Source organism: Tursiops truncatus, chromosome 2 (genome assembly GCF_011762595.2).
Source record: "Tursiops truncatus isolate mTurTru1 chromosome 2, mTurTru1.mat.Y, whole genome shotgun sequence".
Classification (NCBI taxonomy): Eukaryota; Metazoa; Chordata; class Mammalia; order Artiodactyla; family Delphinidae; genus Tursiops; species Tursiops truncatus.
Genome location: NC_047035.1, coordinates 168,241,261 through 168,254,998, shown reverse-complemented (window position 1 = coordinate 168,254,998; position 13,738 = coordinate 168,241,261). Strand labels below are relative to the sequence as shown.

At 43.9% G+C, this 13,738-nt stretch overlaps 2 protein-coding genes across 2 annotated transcripts in view; one reads left to right on the top strand and one right to left on the bottom strand.

Annotated features, from left to right (window-relative positions):
• Positions 1-13,738, top strand: part of FRMD4A (FERM domain containing 4A) — a 382,372-nt gene that overhangs the window by 363,892 nt on the left and 4,742 nt on the right. The window lies entirely within an intron of this gene.
• Positions 7,056-13,738, bottom strand: part of PRPF18 (pre-mRNA processing factor 18) — a 51,327-nt gene continuing 44,644 nt past the window's right edge. The window contains exon 10 of the mRNA XM_019933459.3: positions 7,056-9,430. Coding sequence (XP_019789018.1) covers positions 9,350-9,430 — 81 coding nt within the window. The 3' untranslated portion in view covers positions 7,056-9,349. The remainder of the gene's footprint in view (positions 9,431-13,738) is intronic.

Genomic DNA, 13,738 nt, shown 5'->3' with positions numbered 1-13,738 from the left:
ATTCCCCCTCACGCAGGAACTGCAAATCCGGCTGCCTGTTCAATCAGGAGGCCAAGACCATGCCAGTTATTTTAACAGAAAGGGTTGAATATCAAGGGTTGTTAACAGGATACTGAAGAGGTGACAGAGATGATAACCAAGGGAAGCAGCCAGCACCCTCAGGGCTGGGGAACAGAGAAGGGACTTTGAAAACCTAGAAGCGGAGCTGGGAGTCAAACCTCTGAGGCGTGGACACCGCGCAGCTGGTACCGGTGCCTCGGGACTTGGCAGGACCTCACGGAGCCGGGATACAAATGTCTGAAAGGGGCACCGGGCTGACGGCGCTGCAATTTTCGAGGCAAAGCTGGTTCTATGAAAGTGTGGCAATCCTGCAGGCCAGGACCACCTCCTCCAGGAATGAACTGTCACTGCTGGGCTGCGACCCGCAGCTGGGCCACCACCATCAGGGACAGGAAGCAAACATCGAGGAACAGGCCCCTTCTTCCCTCCTCGGGGTTCCCATCTCCCTTGTGGCCCACCATCGGTAGAACCCAACAGAAAGCCAGTCACCAAAGGAGAAAGGTGGTTAGCAGGGTCTCATCCCGAAGCAGGGCGTGGCAGGTGCCACGGGAGAGGCAAGCACAATTTTTGTAATTTTGCAAAAAACACATGTACCCTTTCAGCCCACGTTAGCATAATGTGAGTTACTGTTCTAGAAGGGACCGTGGTGATAACAGGTAGAAGCAATATCAAGATACTTTCCCCCGGGACTTCCCGGGTGGCGCAGTGGTTAAGAATCCACCTGCCGATGCAGGGGACACGGGTTCCAGCCCTGGTCCGGGAAGATCCCACATGCCGCGGAGCAACTAAGCCCGTGCACCACAACTACTGAGCCTGCGCTCTAGAGCCCACGAGCCACAACTGCTGAGCCCGTGCGCACAACTACTGAAGCCCATGTGCCTAGAACCCGTGCTCTGCAACGAAAAGACACCGCAATGAGAAGCCCGCACACCACAACGAGAAGCCGCCCCCGCTCGCCACAACTAGAGAAAGCCCACGCGCAGCAACGAAGACCCAACGCAGCCAAAAACAAATTAATTAATTTTGAAAAAAAGATACTTTCCCCCCAAATGAAAGCACAATCGTGCATTTTCTCAAACACCTTTCCCATCCGTAGAGGTTTTCAGGAGTGTACTCCTCTCAGTCATTTCTAAGGCTAAGGGAGATGTGGCAGCAACACGAGAGAACAAGAGCTAGATGCCTCTGTCCAACGGAGTGACAAGAATCTCCACCACAGGCCAGACCTCTGTCTGCTCTGAAGCCTGGCTGTCTCTGAACTGCCTTTAACGTCCGTTTGGTTCATGGCTTTTCTGCAGTTGAAATGACCTGGTGCCGATATCCAGAGCTCATTCCCGTTAACAGTTACACTTACGTGTATCATACATAGTAGGACGTGGACGTGGCAGAGTCAGGTCTTGCTCCCGTTGGGGCAGACGGGACCTCAGGGCACCGGGACACACTTGCTACACACCTCAATGGTTCTGAAAGCTGAGACATCTGAGTAACGCATATATTGCTTAGGGACTGAATTCTGCAGAGTATATGGAAACACAACGGCAGGAGCTTACCCAATACTGTCCTCACAGAACATGAGGCCCAGAGGAAGGCAGCTGTGATGGTTAATTTTATGGGTCAACTTGACTGCGAGTCGGGTGCCCAGATGTCTGGTTAAACGTTACTCTGGGTGTATCTGTGAGGGTGTTTGTGGAGGAGATGAACATCTGAATCGGTGGACTGAGTAAAAGATTGCTCTCCAGTGTGGACGGGCCTCATCCAATCTGTCGAGGGCCTGAACAGAACAAGAGGTGGGGTAAGGGAGAAGCTGCTCTCTCTGCCTGACCGTGGAGCTGGAACGCTGGTCCTCTCCCTCCCTCAAAGTGGGACTTCCCATAGGCTCTCCTGGATCTCCAGCCTTTGGTTTCAGACTGGAATTTACACCACTGGCTCTCCTGTTTGCAGACAGCAGATCATGGGACTTCTCAGCCTCCATAATCAAAGGAATCAATTCCATATATACAATTTCCTTGTAGGTCTGTTTCTCTGGAGAACCCTAATACAGTGGTTCAAGGTTTGCACAACGATGCCCACGATGCCATTAAAGAACTGACTCCACCATCTCTAGCATGGGTCTCCCACCATCAAGACTGCAGGATGGCTGCAAAGCACTGAAGCATCATGACCACTTTTTAGGAAAGAAGAGAGAAAGGGCGACATTTTTGTTAACTAAGTCTATACTAAGTCTATCTCTTTTTTTTTTTTTCTTTTTTAGAAAAGCAACAGGTTTCCTGGAAGTCCCACCCAAAAGACTTCTATCCATATTTATTGGCAGAACCTGTCACAAAACCAACTCTAACTTTAAAGGGTCCCAGGAGAGCAAGTAGCTTTTACTGTGCTCACTGCAGCTCTGCACAAAGTAGGGCTCTGTTGGCAAAGGAGGAGAATGAAAACAGGGTAAGCAGCTGGCAGTGTCCACACCATACATATACGACCCATAAACTTGCAGACCTAAAGAAGAAAAATACAAACCAAGTCTTAATGAAACAGTAATCTCATAAAACTATACAGTTTGACAAAAGTACAAAAACTCACACGACTTCCTCTTCTCTCAAATCCCACACTCAGGCATGCCACTATGAAAAGGTTATGTTATTTAAGATTCACATGATTTTTTATAAAATCTATCTGGCAAAGATAGCTGACAAAGGTTATGCCTGAGCTACTTACAAGATTATTTCCCCTATGCATAGAAAACCCTGCATAAAGGCAAGCCACAGGGTGGGAGTATTTGTATTATATATATCTAACATAGGACTCATAGCCAGACTATATAAAGAACTATTGTATCTACGTACCACATCCTCTTTTTCCATTTGTCTGTCGATGGGCATTTAGGTTGCTTCCATGACCTGGCTATTGTAAATACTGCTGCAGTGAACATTGGGGTGCATGTGTCTTTTTGAATTATGGTTTCCTCTGGGTATATGCCCAGTAGTGGGATTGCTGGGTCATATGGTAATTCTATTTTTAGTTTCTTAAGGAACCTCCATACTGTTCTCCATAGTGGCTGTATCAATATACATTCCCACCAACAGTGCAAGAGGGTTCCCTTTTCTCCACACCCTCTCCAGCATTCATTGTTTGTAGACTTTCTGATGATTCCCATTCTAACTGGTGTGAGGTGACACCTCATGGTAGTTTTGATTTGCAGTTCTCTAATAATTAGTGATGTTGAGCAGCTTTTCATGTGCTTCTTGGCCATGTGTATGTCTTCTTTGGAGAAATGTCTATTTAGGTCTTCTGCCCATTTTTTGCTTGGGTTGTTTTTTTGATATTGAGCTGCATGAGCTGCTTGTATATATTTTGGAGATTAATCCTTTGTCAGTTGCTTCGTTTGCAAATATTTTCTCCCACTCTGAGGGTTGTCTTTGCGTCTTGTTTACGGTTTCCTTTGCTGTGCAAAAGCTTTTAAGTTTCATTAGGCCCCATTTGTTTACTTTTGTTTTTATTTCCATTACTCTAGGAGGTGGATCAAAAAAGATCTTGCCGTGATTTATGTCAAAGAGTGTTCTTCCTATGTTTTCCTCTAGGAGTTTTATAGTGTCCAGTCTAATACATTTTGAGTTTATTTTTGTGCATGGTGTTAGGGAATGTTCTAATTTCATTCTTTTACATGTAGCTGTCCAGTTTTCCCAACACCACTTACTGAAGAGACTGTCTTTTCTCCATTGTATATTCTTGCCTCCTTTGTCATAGATTAGTTGACCGTAGGTGCATGGGTTTATCTCTGGGCTTTCTATCCTGTTCCATTGATCTTTGTAGAGACGTGGATGGACCTAGAGACTGTCATACAGAGTGAAGTCAGACAGAAAGAGAAAAAAAAATATCATATATTAAAGCATATATGTGGAACCTAGAAAAATGGTACAGATGAACCGGTTTGCAGGGCAGAAATTGAGACACAGATGTAGAGAACAAACGTATGGACACCAAGGGGGGAAAGTGGCAGGGCAGGCCGGGTTGTTGGTGGTGGGATGAATTGGGAGATTGGGATTGACATGTATACACTAATATGTATAAAATAGATAATAAGAACCTGCTAGATAAAAAACAAATAAAATAAAATTCAAAAAGAAAACAGGGGCTCCCCTGGTGGTGCAGTGGTTGAGAGTCCGCCTGCCAATGCAGGGGACATGGGTTCGTGCCCCGGTCCAGGAAGATCCCACATGCCGCGGAGCAGCTGGGCCTGTGAGCCATGGCCGCTAAGCCTGCACGTCCGGAGCCTGTGCTCCGCAACGGGAGAGGCCACAACAGTGACAGGCCCGCGTACTGCAAAAAGAAAAGAAAACAAAAAAAAAAGAAAACAAAACAAGCCAACTAACTCATCCAGGGAATGACTACTAATGGGTACCAGGTTTCTCTTTGGGGTGATGAAAATGTCCTGATGAAAATCAGGACCATGGCTCTGACTAGAATGAGGCGCGAAGAGATTTCTGGGGCATTAATAACATTATCTTTCCTGACTTGGATGCTAGTTACTTTGGGAGATGTTCACTTTGAAAAAAGTTATGATATGGTACTCTTCTGATTTATGCACTTTTCTGTATATGTTACATTTCAATAAAAAAATTTACAATAAAGGAAATGTAATCTAGCCCTCTCAGGAAATAATCTTCAAAGGGCTAAACAAACCTTCAATGGGTAACTGATTAATAATACCTGACTCCTGCTATCTCTGCCCCAACCTTAACTCATGCTTTTAAACAACCTCTTACTTACTTTACAGTATCTTATTTATTCTTGCTGTACACAGAGTACAGCCAGCCCAAGGTTGTACCTATCTTTACTGCCAAATTTCTTACAGAAGGATTATATGAGGCTTGTCCTGGTGCTTCTTCTATGGCCAAGTCTCCCCATTTGAATAAGAATTATTACTTCAAAAGTATTTAACATTTGAAGTACTTGAGGTTTTATCATCTGCTAAATTTCACATTAACCTTGAGAGCTAAGTGTTCTCTCTCTTTGTATTAAAACAATAAAAAAGAAGTAGAGTCCTGTTGCCCTGAATTTATCCACCAGGTCATTTCATTCCATAACTGATAACTCCTTTTAATCTGTGGTTTTCAAACTGCTGGTCACAACATATTAATGAGCTGTGAGCCACTTGAGAGGGTCACAACCAGCATGTTTTTTTTTTAAATAAGAAACACAACAGAAAAGAAAACATAAGAACGTACCGCACATGGTATGGTCAGTGCTTCTGTTACATATGCACATACGCAAGGAATACTGGGTGTCCACACACTTGTTACTGTTGTGTGTGAGTTGTGGTCAAAACGTTTCAAAGCTACAACTTTAATCCTCCCACTTCACAGGATGGCAGAATCTCGAAACCAGGCTCCGACGACAACACTCATGGTTTATGGTGTCTCCTAAGCCTCAGGGGAAGGGCAGTTGGAGAGCAAAGGCAATTTGGTTTCGGCAAGCTGTAAAATCTGGGCGTGCAGAGGGCAAGGAGAGCCAGTGACTGGACTGTGGTGGCAGGAAGCTCGGTGACTGCATGTGTGATCACCAACGATGCTCAGGAAGCAGCTCAAACCTTCTTAGCTGCCGTCCGTGGTCAAAGCAGTGTGTTCACCTTGAATGCTGTGAGAAGGCTGACAATTATTTCAAAGCTGGCGCTTAAGGACAGAGAGGACAGACTAAACAAAAGGAAGTGGCCTAGTTAAACAGAGTAACCATTACCATCAACACAAGGAGTAGTCTGGACAAGCTGCGTAAGAGTTCGTGGAAAAATAATAACCAATGCTTTCACGAGAAACTGTTCTGGTAAATGTAAAAAACACTTTTTCTAAATGAGCGTGGTCCCAGAATCCTGAATGGGCTCGGCGCACACCACAGCTGCCGCCGCCCACACTGCACTCCCCCAGTTGGTCCACACCACCAGAACTTATTTTTAAATTTCAAAAGATTTTAAGGTTACTGTTAACCATTCCAGGACTACTGCGTAGTTAAAACTCAGCCAATCCAACTGCAGAGTGTGTGATGAAAACCAGTTGCCGTGATGGTGTTCCCACAGCGACCCTCCGGGGACTGGAGCTGGCTCCTGACTCTCGACAGCTGGCAACTCTTACGTACACCTGCCATGAGAAGGTGCTTTCAGCTGAAGCCTCCCAATGTGACTCCATACCATGAATTTCTATGGGACAGACATTCTTCCAGGGGCTCCACGCACGAGGGCGGGAGGAGGGAGGCATGACCCACCAAGTTACGCTCTTTGAGATATTTGCACAAAGGAAACGGCCGCAGCTCAACCCGAGCTCCCCTTTCACTGAATCTGCCCCACTTAGCTCTACTACCCTTCTAGGTCCAGAAGCACTAAAGGGGGTTATTGCAGGGCTGCAAAGGAGCCAGTGATAGGAATCCCCCGAGTTCAAAGCTACAACTCTTTCATCTAAAAAGACAATTGTATTGCTTCAGTATTTACTGGTGTCAAATCCCGGGACAATCTAAAGGGCTAGACTGGGTCAGGAGACCACCAGAAGGAAACACTTAACGTTAAGAAGTCACACCGCTATCAACCCGATTTTCTATTCCTCCAAGTTCTTCCTTAGAGTTCAGAGTCGCAGCGCACCCTAAATGCTGCTGCTAGTGGCAGCTGCCTTCCTGGCTCTGGTCTCTCGGGACTCCTCCTCCTTCCTACAGGACCAGGACCATCCCTTCTCTCTCCCCGCTGTGTGTCAATTGTCTCTGGCCTCAGCCTTCTTTTCCTAGTTTTCCCCAAAGGCTAGAATCACAGCCGTGACCTCCAGACTGCCGCAGCCCCGTGCTGCGGTGCTGAAAAATACTGCTCGGTCTTTGTAGCTGGCAAGAACACTCCTAAGAAAAGCAGTATTTACTTCTGGGGGGAAACCAGTGTTTCACTAAATATGAATCCAGAAAGACACGACTCCTTTGGAAAGGAGTCTGAGCAGGTGGGAGATAGAAAGGGAAAAATATACTTAGTTCAGGACTGTGACTGATTTTAAAAGACAGGCCTTTATTGTTTTAGAAATAGCTAAAAGATAGAAATATGCAGCATCTGGTGAACTAAAATTTTCATGATTTGGAGACTGCGAGAGGTCATTTTTTTAACACACCCCCATGATATCTGCAATCCTCTGAAGATCTTTCACTTCAGGGAAACGGAAGACTTTTCCACAAGATCTACGTCTTTCAACCTAAGCCCAGAATGACCGACATTCACAGCACTGCAGAATACAGTACAACTCTTTTTTCCAACCATCTATCCACACTGATCAGTTTTAGAAGATACTGGTGTCACATGACGCAGTTTCTTCTTTGTGGTGGAATATTAACTAACAGCAAATGGGAAGACAACACAAAATTAGCTGACTGCCATGCTGACTGGGAATTAAAAAAGAAGTGACCTGGGGGGATGTTCGTTCAACAATATTTATAAACAAGTCCTATACATCAAGACTACATAAGAGAAGTCTAGACTGTTGTCATATCTTATGAACGTCTGTCTCTTATTTGCTCTGGTGAGCTCTCTTCGGTTGTAATTTCATAAGAAGAAACGGTTTCTAAAGTAGGCAAGGAACCCTGATTCAATTCAGGACAGCAGGCCTCAGCCACCATCGCACACATGACCAGCGGACACGGTCAGTCAGGCACAGCCACAGACCCCACAAGTGGCCAGAACTGGCTTTCGAGGCTTCCCAAGAGGGGCCAGGAGAAGTGACTGTGAGCCCACCTGCACCCGCGCAGCTGACTCCAGCCCCACCACATTCTCGATCCTTCTAAACTCAGAACTGGCTCCAAGTGTGAGCAGCTACAGAGCCTGGACACAGTAAATGCTTAATAGATGCTCCTACGAGCACTGCCGACGCTGCTAGCACGCTGCTGCCACCACCACTGTTCTCGTCACGTGAGCCCACAATGACCCTGACGGCAGGTTGGGGAAAGCTACTTTGTCTTCACTCTAACAACAAGGACACAGCTGCTGTTTACTGAGCTCTTACTTGCCAGGCAGCGTGCTAAGCGTTTTCTTTTACGTAAATACAACAGTGATGCCATGAGGTACGTACAAGTATCACCACCTTTTGCAGATAAGGAAGCTGAGGCTTAGAGGGCTGAAGCGACCTGCTCACGGTCGTACATACATACTCACACCCTTACGTGCACAGGTGGGGAGCTGCAGTATGAGGTGAGTTAGTGCTGACTTTGGAGCCCCACTCCTCCCTCCAGCCGGCAGTGCCAATCCACCTGCTCAGGCAGCTTTCTATTTCCCCACCTGCCTCTATCCATTGAGTCCTCTCAACCTCTAAAGCGCAGTGATTCGTCACAATTATCTGGGGGCGACACTGTGCAAGATTCAAAAGAAGTCCTCGTTTGTGCAAAATCAGACCCAGGACCTACTGTCTCGGGCAGCGGCCAAGAGTCCTGGCAACTTCCTCTTCTGCTGGGCGGGATGGAGCTGGGACAGCTGTCCACCACCGGTCTCAGGAGGATGACGCTCACGGGCAGTCCTATTCTAGGAAGAACCAGCAGCAGCAAAACATCCCCGTTCTTGGCTTGACAATCCATTTCCCCACCTTGAACCTTGATGCACTGGGGTTACTGAATTTGAACTTCTGTTGGTTCAAATCTTTGTGTTCCAAACTTTGTGTTCCAAACTTCTATTTCCTGTTAATTGTATCTGTCCTGAGAGATGACCAATACTAAAATTTACACAATTTACAAGATAAAAGCAAGCTTTGAAATGCAAGAAAAATAACACGTAACAGTAGTAACATTTACATTCAAATCTATTGCAAGATGGCAAAAGTTCAGCAACATTTAAGGACTATCAAGTTTCATTAAATGGTTCCATGTTTTTGTTGAAAAATATAAAAATATTTTTCTATAAACACTTCATAAGAGGCAACGTGAAAATTACCATATTTTACAGAAATAATTAAGTCCATCCTCAAATGTTCCTTTTTAATCCTCTAACTGCAACTTTCAGGTCTAGAGGGGAAAAGTTATTTTAAACCCTGTCCTGTGACTGTTGTCTACACATTTAAATTATGGGGAAAAGTCTTTAGAACTTAATTTTTCGACTATTTAAAATAAAAGCAAGACACAAAAATCACTTGGCAGTCAGATGGGACATGAGAGCCAACACAGTTCTTAAAACCAAGAGTTGCATTAGGCAGAACTCAGAGACCAGAAATTCCTTTTTCTGCCTCCCTCATGCTGTTGGCAATTCCGCAAGTCCACGCCAGGCTTCCTTAAGTTTCTTGTGATATTCACGGGCCGCACACAGATCTCATAGTGCATTGTACTCCACACATTTCGATGGATCTGTAGGAAAGTGCTTCTGGCAAATGGTCATTAACCTCTTCAATCCCTAAGAAAATAAAAATAAATAATGGTTGGTTATGATATGGTTAAACTATTCTCGATCGCCCTCCTCTGTACTCACTCCAGTTTACCAACGTCCCCGCTAAAATGCAGCAGTCCCCTGCAACACCACTCAGATGTACACTGAAAGATTTAATCGTGTGCGCTCAGAGAAAGGTACAAGATGGTCATAGCTTGTTCACAAAAACAATAACATCAAAAGTACCAGAAACAACCCAAATGTCCATCATAGGAGAATATGTGAATAAGCTTTACTATGCTCACAAATGGAACATACTACATCAGTAAAAAAGAATTACCTAGAGCTACAATTTAGCCTTTCTCCACCAGGTTCCAATAGAGAATTAAGCCCTGCTGGCTAGCCTAAAGCATCCATTATATGTAATGAGACAGCTCCTCTCCGATGTACCCTAAAAGGGTGCTACATGTGTCCCATCCTTGGGAGAAATGAGAAAACGGGCACTCAAATCATCTTCTGTGTTCTACGGTCCAGATGAGAAACTCTGGTTGAGAACAATGGATATACATGAATCTTAGAACGTTAAATGTAAAAAGCAAGTGGCAAGGGGCTTCCCTGGTGGTGCAGTGGTTAAGAATCCGCCCGTCAATGCAGGGGACACGGGTTCAAGCCCTGGTCCAGGAAGATCCCACACGCCGCGTAGCAACTAAGCCCATGCACCACAACTACTGAACCTGCGCTCTAGAGCCCACGAGCCACAACTACTGAAGCCCGTGCACCTAGAGCCTGTGCTCTGCAACAAGAGAAGCCACCGCAGTGAGAAGCCCGCACATGGCCAACGAAGAGCTGCCCCCGCTCGCCGCAACTAGAGAAAGCCCACAGGCAGCAACGAAGACCCAACGCAGCCAAAAAAAAAAAGCAAGTGGCAAAATGTTATATACAGTATTACACCATTTAAAACTTTTTTTATTATATATAATTTTTACAGGTTACTTTCCATTTACAGTTATTACAAAATATTGGCTGTCTTCCCCGTGTTGTACAGTACATCCCTGAGCCTGTCTTACACCCAACACTTTGTACCTCCCCCTCCCCTATATTACCTTTCTCCCCCCGCCTCCCAACTGGTTACCACTGGTTTGTTCCCTGTGTCTGTGAGTCTGCTTCTTTTTGTTATGTTCACTAGTCTGCTGCATCTTTTAGACTTCACATGTCAGTGACGTCACTGTCTCTCTCTGACTTGTGTCACTTGGGCATAACGCCCACAAAGTCTGTCCCTGCGGCTGCTAAGGGCAAAGTTTCACTCTTCATGGCTGAGCAGTACTCCACTGTGTATATGGACCACCTCTTCTATCCATTCGTCTACTGATGGACACTTAGGCTGTTTCCATGTCTTGGCTACTGTAAATAGTTCTGCTATGATCATTAGGGTACATGTATCTTTTTAAATTAGTGTTTTGGGGTTTTTCTGGATATATACTCAGGAGTAGAATTGCGGGGTCATATGGTAGTTCTATTTTTAGTTTTTTAAGACACCTCCTTAATGCTCTCCACAGAGGCTGCACCAATTCACAAACCCACCAACAGTGTACAACAGTTCCCTTTTCTCCTCATCCCTGCCAGCATGTTATCTGTAGACTTTTTAATGATGGCCATTCTGACAGGTGTGAGGTGGTATCTCATTGTTGTTTTGATTTGCATTTCCCTGATGATTAGCCACGTTGAGCATATTTTCATGTGCCTGTTGGCCATCTGCATTTCCTCTTTGGAAAAATGCCAATTCAGTTCTTCTGCCCTTTTTTTTTTTTTTTTTTTTTTGCGGTACGCAGGCCTCTCACTGTTGTGGCCTCTCCCGTTGTGGAGCACAGGCTCCAGACGTGCAGGTTCAGCGGCCATGGCTCACGGGCCTAGCCGCTCCGCGGCATGTGGGATCTTCCCGGACCGGGGCACAAACCCGTGTCCCCTGCATCGGCAGGCGGACTCTCAACCACTGCGCCACCAGGGAAGCCCTGCCCATTTTTTAAGTGGGCTATTTGTCGAGCTGTAATGGGCTGTTTATATACGTTGGGTATGAATCCTTTATTAGTCATATCATTTGCAAATATTCTCTCTCATTCAGTAGGTTGTCTTTTAGTTTTGACAATGGTTTCCTTTACTCTACAAAAGCTTATAAGTTTAATTAGATCCCATTTGTTTATTTTTGTTTTGTTTCCATTACTCTAAGACAGATTCAAAAAATATTGCTTCAATTTATGTCAGAGTGTTTTGCCTGTTTTCCGCTAGGAGTTTTACAGTATTTGGTCTTACACTTAGGTCTTTAATCCATTTTGAATTTAAGTCTTGTATATGGTGTTAGAGAATGTTCTAATTTCATTCTTTCACATGTAGCTGTTCAGTTTTCCCAGCACCACTTATTGAAGAGACTGTCTTTTCTGCACTGTATATTCTTGCTTCCTTTGTCCTCAATTAATTGACCATAAGCCATGGGTTTATTTCTGGGTTTTCTATCCTGTTCCATTGATCTATGTGTCTGTTTTTGTGCCAGTACCATAATGTTCTGATGAAAGTCAGGGAGCATAATTCCTCCAGCTCTGTTCTTTCTCAAGATCGTTTTGGCCATTTGGGGGCTTGTGTGTTTCCATACAGATTTTAAGATTAGTTGTTCTAGTTCCGTGAAAAATGCCATTGGTAGTTTGATAGGGATTGCATTGAATCTGTAGATTGCCTTGGGTAGTATGGTCACTTTAACAATACTGATTCTTCTACTATTATACCATTTTAATACAACTCAAAAACAACTTAAAAATAATATATTGCTAAGAAATACACACATAACACGGTGGAATTATTTTTGAAAAAGCAAGGAAATGACAAACTGTGGATAATGGTTACTTCTGGGGTACAGGAGGAAAATACAGATTCTATGATCTTCAGAAAGTTCTAGTTCTTAAGCTGGGATTAAGGCCTTTACACATTTATCTTATTCTTTGCTTCATAACTTACATATCACATGTGTTCTTTTTTACGTACCAAATATTACACAATAAAAAAATTGTACTATAATCATAAAAAATAGCACAAGCACGACCTGGCCAGTTCTGCAGAATGTAGTCTTAGCACTACTACACCGCCTTCGTTCTGTACCTTTGGCATCTGTTACCATGGCCTTCGGTTCTTTATAGACAAATGCAATACGCAAATTCCCATGATGTCACAAATTTCAGGTGCTTTCTATCTCGTCTACAATTTGGCCAGTTCTCATCCAGTCTATAACTTCATAGTGATATTTTTAACTGATGATAAGAACTGTCACAATTAAGAAAGATTCAATCAGTCCCTTTCAACTCATCCTTCAGTCTGTGATCTTTTAAAATCTTTAGTGGGCATTTTATTTTCAGTTATTCTTCTTAGCTTTCTCATCCACCAGCAAGCAAACATGCCTCTACGTCATTATCCAAGTTCACAAACAGGCCAGGGACAAGGGCAGAAACCTGCGATGTGCCACTATAGATCTCTCCAGAACAATTCTGCAAGTTTTACAACTAGCATTGAATCCTATTTACTCTTTTATCTACCAGCCTACAAATGTCCTTGTTTACAAGGAGACACTTTGTCAGATGTCTTACTGAAATCTAGACATCTATAGCAATATTGATAAGTTATTAAAAACGACAACCAGTAACAGCAGCACTTAATTTTAATGATCTCCAAAGCAATTTTTGGCACAAATTATTTTAAGGTTTCTCACCTTGCATTCACAAAAACTGAAACGACCCAGTTCCTAACACAGTAAGAACAATGAAATGCCATCAGAGGCCAAAGGTTGACTATGTTCAGGTCTATATTAGATATGAAAAAATATATAGCACATTACCTGGTACTTAACTAGTATTCCCCCCAAATTCATTTTCTTTCCTAAAAATGATACAATGAAATATCATGTGGTCTTAAAAGAAGAAAGAGTTTCATGACCCAGTGGGAAAAGCAGAGTATGTTGCTGGAATTATACAATCTAGTAACAGAAAAGTGCATCTAGAAGTCCGAGCAGGAAGGGTAAACTCCCTCAAAATACATACTAATGTTAACAGGTAGCGAAAACATCACCAAAGATCTAGAACTCTTACTCTGTAATTACCTTCATATTCAAACAACACTTAAGCTAAGTAAAATCACCAAAAACAAACAAAACAATGAGGTAAAAAGCCTGCCAAAGCTCTTTGGTCCCACAGTAAGCAGATAACACAAATATAAATTACTTCTACGAAGTGAGCTATAATCTAAGAGAGTCAACATCAGAGAAACACGATTTTCAAACATTTCGCGTCAAGTCCTTTG